Raw genomic sequence first — 8,312 nt, 5'->3', positions numbered from 1 at the left:
CTGCGCTCGGTGCGGCGTGGTCAACAAACGAGAGTCATCGGAAAAGGACTGTACGTGGAGAGCCTGACGGCTGGGATCCGCGAGGTCCATGGTCGCACGCAAGGAAAGTTCCTCCTTATTAAGCTAAAAAAATGTTTCCTCCACCTGACAGCTGGGACCCACCGACTGTATCTTCGCATGGAAGGAAGTGCCTCCTTGTTATGCGGAAAAAAATATTCCTCCCGTTGACAGCTGGGACCCGTCAGATTTGGTGGCTGACTTGTGGGCCTACTAAGCGGACGTGTACGCAGGGCTTTGTCAACTTAATCAACAAATGATTCTAGCAGCTGGACCGTTGGATGTTAATCCAACAGCCGTGCTCCTTCTTCAACCTCTGTTCTTGCTCCTGTCTCCTGTGGGCGGCACCGCGGCTGTGCTGCCGCGCACCCAAACTAGTTAAGTTTCCCACTCCTCTCCATCTGCGACTCCACTGCCCCGTCTTCCCCATCTCCGGGTCGTTCTAGTCTGGGGCCTCGCCCTCGTCCACCGGCCTTTGGTGTGCTCGGCACGATGTGGTCAACATGGTCAACAACCGAGAGTCATTGGAAGATGACTGTACGTGAGAGGCTGACAGTGGGGACGCACCACGCCCATGGACGCATGCATGCAACAGAATGCGGCGTGGTCAACGTGGTCAAGGAACGACTTCCATCGGAAGTGTACTGTACGTTAGAGGCTGACAACTGGGTCCACGGCCGCAGCAAGGAAGTGCCTCCTTATTACGCGGAAAATAATGATTCCTCCACCTAACAGCAGGGACCCACCGGACGGGCCACCGTATTTTGCGAAAAAAACGTTTCCCCCTGACTGCTGGGACCCACTGGACGGGTCATCGTATTTCGTGAAAAAACATTCCCCCCGCTGTCAGCTTAGACCCACCAGAAGTGCCTCCTTATTATGCAGAAAAAATGAATACTCCCCCTTGGTGGGAGGCTGACTTGTGAGCCTACTAAGTTGACGGGGACGGAGGGCTTTGTCATTTTAGTCAATATGAACGATTCTAGCTCCAGTGACCGTAGGATGTCCATCCAACGGCCGTAGTGCTTCTTCAACCTCTGGTCTTCTTGCTCCAACCGCCCAAACCAGCGCCGGTCGTGCCGCGTGCTCCTGCCTCCCGTGGCCGGCTGTGATGCCGCGGAGGCCTCACCGCCCCCTACTACTCCCACCGCTGGCCAGGCCATCCCTCTACTCACACACACACCCTGTTATTCTGCGGCGACGGCAGCCTCACACCGCAGCCGAACCAGTGAACCCTCGTACTCCTCTTCGCGCGGGCTTCCACTGCCGCGTCTTCCCCAGCTCCGCGTCGTCCCCTTCCTAGGCCTCGCCGTCGTCCACCGCCCTGGTGCTCTCGGCGTGGTGTGGTCAACGTGGTCAAGGAACGATTTCCATCGGAAGAGTACTGTACGTGGAGAGGCTGACAGATGGGTCCACGGCGGCCGCAAGGAAGTGCCTCCTTATTACGCGCAAAATAATTATTCCTCCACCTGACAGCAGGGACCAACCGCACGGGCCACCGTACTTCGCAAAAAAAAATGTTTCCCCCCTGACTGCAGGGACCCACCAGCTACATCTTCACATGCAAGGAAGTGTGTCCGGGCAAAAAAAAACGATCCGCCCCCCTGACAGCTGGGACCCACCAGCTATATCTTCGCACGCAAGGAAGTGCCTGACAGTCGGGACCCACCTGGTCGAAGCATATGTAGCGTTGTCATTCTGGTCGCGAACGTGTACGTACATACTGGTTGATGTAGAGGCGCACACGTAGCATGTACACGTACGTACAGCGGCCAGGGTGCAAGAAAGTAAATACGGCCACGTACGTACATACGGGAGGGGTCTCGAACGCCTACTTGCGCGTACGTACGGCCAGGGCTCGTGTACATGGCTGGGTCAGAACGGAGAAACATCATCGTCGTCGTGTGGGGAGCCAACCGGCTGGGTCGGAATGGAATGCGTCGTCGTGTTCATCGGGAGGGCTTGGACGGAACAACCGATGGAAACGAGGCCTGGCGTACCGCAGAACGGAGGAAACGGCCTTGTGTTCAACCGACCATGGTCAAAATGAGATCCTGTTCATTGGGAGGGGTCTAGCGTACCGCAAAACGGAGGAAACGGACCTCCTACGGTCGAAACGGGGGTCCTGTTGATCGGGAGGGGTGTGGCGTACCGCAAAACGGACGAAACGGACTTGTGTTGGAGCGTTATGGTTGAAACGGGGGTCCTGTTCATCGGGAGGGGTGTGGCGTACCGCAAAACGGGACTCCACGAGATACTGTTCATATCCACCGTCGACCCCCTCCAGCCTCCACGGGCTACTATTCATCCACCGTCGACCTCCTCCAGCCTCCACCTGCGACTGTTCATCCACGGGCTCCTGTTCATCCAGCCTCCACCGCGCCCTACTCCACCGGCTACTGTTCAACCAGCCCTCTCCACGGGCTCCTGTTCAGCCACCCTGCCACGGGCTACTGTTCATCCAGCCCTCCATCGTCTACGGTTCATCCAGCCCTCCATGGGGTGGTCCTATTCATCCAGCCCTCCACGGGGTCCTGTTCATCCAGCCCCAACCGGCTCGATCGATCGGGGTCCTGTTCATCAAGAGGCAGCACCACGGGGTCCTGTTCATCCACCCCCACCGGGAACTGTTCATCCAAACCCCCTAGCAGCACTCACTGTTCATCCAGAGGCAGCATCGATCGGCTTCAGTTAGCAGCAGTAGCGAAGAAATCGCTCGATCGGGTTCAGTTAACAGCCATCGATCGATCGCTCGGGTTCAGTAACGCGTAGCCTGCAGTGCAATCGCTCGGGTTCAGTTAGAGCCCAACGCCTCGCTCGGGTTCAGTTTGAGCCCAACGCCTCGCACCCACGTGCGTGCGTGTACAAGAGAAACGCGCATCGCTCGGCCCTGACCACCTACCGTAACCGGGAACACCCCGATATTTTCCTCGCCCTCGCTTCTACCACAGGTTTTTCCGTCATGGACGGCCCAAAGAATGTCATGCAGTTGCGTCTCCAGCCCGCCCAGGACGAAAAGCCCATTTTCTGTCATGATTTTTTGTCATAGAAGTAGGAGCCCACCACATCTATGATGATACCGGGTTTTGTCACAATTATCGTCATAGAAGTGTCATAAGTATGACAGAAAAATTACGTTCGGCCGAAAATGTCACGGATGTGTCTTTTTTTTGTAGTGTCAAGGGCGACTCTCAGCTCCTCGTCAACTTCTCCAACAAAGTATACGAGCCGAAGGACGAGCACATGGAGGCATACCTTGTGGAGGTACGCAAAATTGAAAAACAATTCTTGGGTCTAGAACTGCAGCATGTGCCGCGCGGCACAAACAAGGATGCAGACGACATCGCTAAGAGGGCGTCACGGCGCCTGCCTAAGGAGCCCGACGTCTTTGAGGAACGACTCTTCAAGCCGTCTGCAGCTCCGCCCTCAGCAGAACCAGTACCGCCTCGCGAGGACCTCCCTGAGGCCCCTTCGTCGGGCGCCCCAGCATGTGGCCCGACCTCAGGAGCTCGCCTCCTTCTTGCGCTGGAACCTCAGGAGGGATGTTGGACTGAGGAGTTCAAGGCGTACCTGCTGCGGGGCACCCTACCAGATAAGGAGGAGGACGCAGAGTGGGTGGCACGTCAGGCTACAGCGTACTGCGTTCAGGATGGTGAGCTCTACCTGAGGCGCCCAAACAACATCTCCTTGCGATGCATTTCCAGGGAGTAGGGACGTGACCTGCTGACGGACATACATGGCAGGGACTGGGGGCACCACTCTTCATCACGCACCCTTGTGGGAAAGGTATTTCACAGCGGGTTCTACTGGCGCACGGTGCTCGACGAAGCTGCTGAGCTGGTCAAGTCCTGCGAGGCTTGCCAGTTCCACGCCAAGCAGATCCACCAGCCCGCACAGGGCCTCCAGACCATGCCACTCACATGGCCGTTTGCGGTCTGGGGGCTGGGCATCTTGGGACCGTTCCCACAGGTGCCCAGGTGTTACCGCTACCTCTACGTCGCCATCGACAAGTTCACCAAGTGGGCATAAGTGGAAGCTGTCCACACCATCCCGGCCGGCTCGGCAGTCAAGTTCATCAAGGGCCTCGTGAGCTGCTTCGGGGTCCCTAATCGTATCACCACTGACAACGGCTCACAGTTCACTAGCAACCTCTTCAAAACATATTGTGCTAACCTTGGAATCCAGGTATGCTACGCCTCAGTGGCACACCCCAAAAGCAACGGCCAAGCTGAGCGCGCCAACGCGGAGGTCCTGAGGGGCCTCAAGACAAGAACCTTCAAGAAGAAGCTCGAGGCCTGCGGCAGGGGCTGGCTCGATGAGCTGCAGTCCGTGCTATGGTCCATCCGCACCACCGCCACCAAGCCGACAGGCGAGACTCCGTTCTTCCTCATCTACGGAGCCGAAGCGGTTCTCCCTCACGAGGTCAAGCATCGCTCCACGCGGGTCTTGCCATTTGACGAGGCACGTTAGGACGCCATGTGGGGGATGGACCTCGTGCTGGGGGAGGAACGCTGCCGTCAAGCCTCGCTCCAGGCGGCAAGGTACGTACCAGCAGGCGTTGCGGCGGCACCACTGCCGCAGCGGCCGCTCCACGACGGTAGAGGTGGGCGATCTCGTCCTGAGGCGGGTGCTCTCCAGGGAGGGGTTGCATAAGCTCTCACCCATGTGGGAGGGTCCATTTAGGATTGCCCGCCTCTCCAGGCCAGGCACCGCGTGCCTGGAGACGCAGGACCCGATCCCCATCTAGAACGCCGGGAACATCCAGCACCTCCAGAAGTTCTACCCATGAAGCAAGGCCCAGTGCCTGTGTAGGTCTCCGCTTGTGACACTCTCACGTAATAATGAGTGGGGCTGTACATGCCCCGGAGTCTCCGGAGTGCCGCCCTTGGGCATGGGGGCTCCCTCCCACGTCCTAGTGGCAGCACTTAGCTCCGCGCTGGTGAGAATACTAGACTAGGTGCCAGACGTGGCTGTTCATTTGCTTGCTTTCTGTAGCTGGTTTGCAACTTTTTTAATGGAATTTGGAGCCCTAGCGTTTCTCGATTGCCAAGTTGGGTTTTATCTCCTTTTGCTCCGCTCGCCTTTTCGTTTTGGATCAGGGAGAGCGGCAGTTGCCCGTCGCTCTTCCTCGTGCGCCTCGCGCGGGGGCTGGGCAGGTGTGTGTGTGCGTTGAGCTCGCCAACGCCGCAAACACACCTCGCCAAAGCCTAGTCACTCCAGAGCTTCGCCGTCCTGGATCTTCGCGGGGCGCTCTCGAATGTGCTTGTGATTTGTGCGCCTTCTTAAGTCTGTGCCCCCCGGGTACCGCGACGCGATGCGCTAAGCCACGAGTAGCCCATGCCTAAGGGCTCACGCAAGGAAGAACAGGACACCCAACAAATTTCCTAACAATTCTGCAGCTTTATGATGTCTCCTCAGGCCAACGGCTCCTGAGTTAGCAGCAAGGAGGCCTCACTAGATGCTGAAGGATGCGCCCTCGCGAGGTTGGAGGCTACCATGAGTATATCAAGCTAAGTTGTCCTACTGCACCTACTCGGCGCATGAACATCACAGCATAACATCAGAACAATAAACATAGCATAGTAGCATAAGTGTCAGCGTTCTGGGAACGGGGGTCCCCAGACTTGCCTGCCTGCGGCCCACGACGTGGCTAAGCCAGCAGGCTGTATGGCCCATCTTCATCAACAAGGCATCCAAGACCCTCGCGAGCATCCAAGCATCGCGAGGCGGATGACGCAAGACCTCCTCAGGAGTGGCCTAGTCAGGTAGGCTCATGAGGAGCGAAGATATCAAGGCGGGGCAAACTTCACGAGGCTCTCGTGACGTGAGCCATGACGATCGGCGCCAGGCGGGCGCCAGCGCGCGTAGCATCCTTGTTTCCTCTTTGGTGCTAAGGAGGCCAGCGCAGGCGAGGAGTACCAAGGCATCAGGCAAAGCTTGCTATATCGGTGCGACGAGACCAAGACCAGGAGGACGGCAAGGCGGAGGTCATCGTGGAGCCCAAGACGGCGTCACCACCAGAGCCTTTCGCAGGCGAAGACCACTTTTGTCAGGATAGCTTGTACTAGCTGCCCCCTTCGAATTTGCCCGCCGTTGTTGGCTCCCTTCCCGCTCAACATTTGGGAAGAGGACCAGGGCCGATATAAGTAGAGCTAGCCACCACCGTAGGGGCATCGAGCAGTTCACCTAGCTCTCACCCGCCAAGACACCAAGCACAAGAACACCTCAACCTCAGGAGGCTGTTCCTTCCCTTGTACTGTTCTTCATCAGCCCAAGAGGCAATCCACCACCACCACACTAGAGTAGGGTATTACACCACAACAGTCGCCCGAACCAGTATAAATCCCGTGTCTTTCTGTGTAGCGAGTTCGTCCAGTTCGTCCGCCAGATCTTAGCGAGCTAGGGCGTAGATCGGTAGGAGGGAAAGACTTGGCGCGCACCCTAGTGTTTGAACCTTAAGGGTTTGCCGGAACCCCACATCTGACATTTGGCGCGCCAGGTAGGGGTGTGCCAGAGCTTCTTATCCGCCGACCAGCTCGCCGACGCTCCACAGCCACGATGTCCGGCGACTCAAGGGTCGGCTCCGACCGCTGGGTAGCCTGGCCAGCCCGGGCAGCGCCGCCTGCCCATGAAGACTTCGACCCCGCGCTCCAGGCGGCGCGAGCGCCGCCAAACTCCGCCTGACGCGGCCAGCGCGGCCATGCGTCGTCCACCCTCACCCCGCGGCAAGTACGGGCCGCTGCAAGAGCAGCGAGCCATGCCGCAGCAACGACGCCGCACTCACGGCGGGAGCAAGCAAACATGCGGGCAGCGCTCACCGTGGCAAGGGAGCTGCTGCGATGCAGGCTGATGGAAAGCGGCCGGGATGCACTGCTGGAGTGTGTTGCCGAGCTGCTGGATGCAGCGGCGTCGGGAGCACCACCTTTCTGCTATCGAATTTCTCCTCAGGCACTGCAGGGCCACGCGGCGAGCCTCACCACAGATGTGCACCATCAACTACGCCCGGGGGCTTCGTCAACATCAGCACGGCCATCGGCATAGGGGGCTCCGCCGCCCCCATGCCGCCCGCGACAAGCACGGCCGCAAGCGTCGCCCCCCATGGTCCTAGCCGGATGCAACACTACCATCCTCAGGACGCCACCATGGACCGAGCAACATGGAGCGTGGGGCACCACGGCGAGGTGTTCGGGGTGACGGCCCCGGAGGCCTACGTGCCTCGCATGATGGACCAAGAGTACGCGCCGGAGGACGACCCCGGCTCATTCGTTGGAGAAGATTGGGGATAGGGGGCGCTAGGAGCCGAAGCTTTCCAAGAACCAACGGAGAACCACGACGATCGCGCCGGCAACGGCAACTACATGGTACCGCTAATCCCTCAGGAACAGGCTTACGCTAACCATGGGCTACAGATGAATCAGGTTGCAGCGTTGATCGACGACCCTGGCACGGCAGCACCCCTTCGAACAAGGGAAACACGCTGGGGGGCGCCAGGAGGGAGCCAGGAGGAAGGCCCCTCCCCGCGTCGCGCGACGCCTGGCGACACCCGGAGGTAGGCCCTCTGCCGGGGAGGCCTCGACGACCCTTCCCCCGGCAGAGGACCTGTGGTCGCCGAGGGCACCGCTAGCGTCCTCTTCCCGTTTTTTGTGTCGTCCCGGTGACTGGTCGGCTCAAAGGAGGTCAAGGGTGGCGCAAGGCGGGGCCCTCGTCTGGCGATATGAAGTAAGGCCGGTACCTGTGAAGAAGGCCCAGTGCCTGTGAAGCTCGTCGCCCGTGACACTCTCACGTAATAATGAGTTGGGGTTGTACACGCCCCGGAGTCTCAGGGGTGCCAGCCTCAGGCCCTGGGGCTCCCTCCCACGCCTAGTGTCAGCACTTAGCTCCGCGCTGGTGAGAAGACTTGAAGACCAGAAGACTAGACTATGTGCTGGACGCGGCCTTTTGCTTTGGATCTCTCTTTCTGTAGCTTTGCTTTCTGGATCTGGATTTGAGTTGAAGCCGAGTTTTTATCGATGCGCGCGGGGGGAGCCTTTTCTTGTTCAAGCAATTTCTTGCCTTCTGGATCTCGTTTTGTCTGGGACTCATTTCCGTCGCCTTCCCCTCATGAGCTCCTCGCGAGCGGGACTGTGCGAAGCACACGCACGCCAAGCACGCACTAGCACTGCAACTGGTGCTCAACTCTCGTGGGGCCCCTTCTGACGGGGCGACAAGCTTCGCAGGATTCTCAGAAACTCGACGCCTCGCGACCCAGCTCGAAG

General features: G+C 58.9%; 1 protein-coding gene across 1 annotated transcript; it reads left to right on the top strand.

Moving 5' to 3' along the window:
- Window positions 1-3,300: 3,300 nt before the first annotated feature.
- On the top strand, window positions 3,301-3,768 carry LOC109756352 (uncharacterized). The gene has a single exon (XM_020315205.1). It carries the CDS (start codon window positions 3,301-3,303, stop codon window positions 3,766-3,768), a length of 468 nt encoding a protein of 155 aa, XP_020170794.1.
- The last annotated feature ends 4,544 nt before the right edge of the window (window positions 3,769-8,312 follow it).

Source organism: Aegilops tauschii, chromosome 6, assembly GCF_002575655.3.
Source record: "Aegilops tauschii subsp. strangulata cultivar AL8/78 chromosome 6, Aet v6.0, whole genome shotgun sequence".
NCBI classification, from domain to species: domain Eukaryota; kingdom Viridiplantae; phylum Streptophyta; class Magnoliopsida; order Poales; family Poaceae; genus Aegilops; species Aegilops tauschii.
This window is presented reverse-complemented; position numbering and strand designations above follow the sequence as displayed.

What these genes read in the sequence shown, in the direction of transcription:
- LOC109756352 (XM_020315205.1), top strand. Translation starts at nt 3,301, where the DNA reads ATGGAGGCATACCTTGTGGAGGTACGCAAAATTGAAAAACAATTCTTG.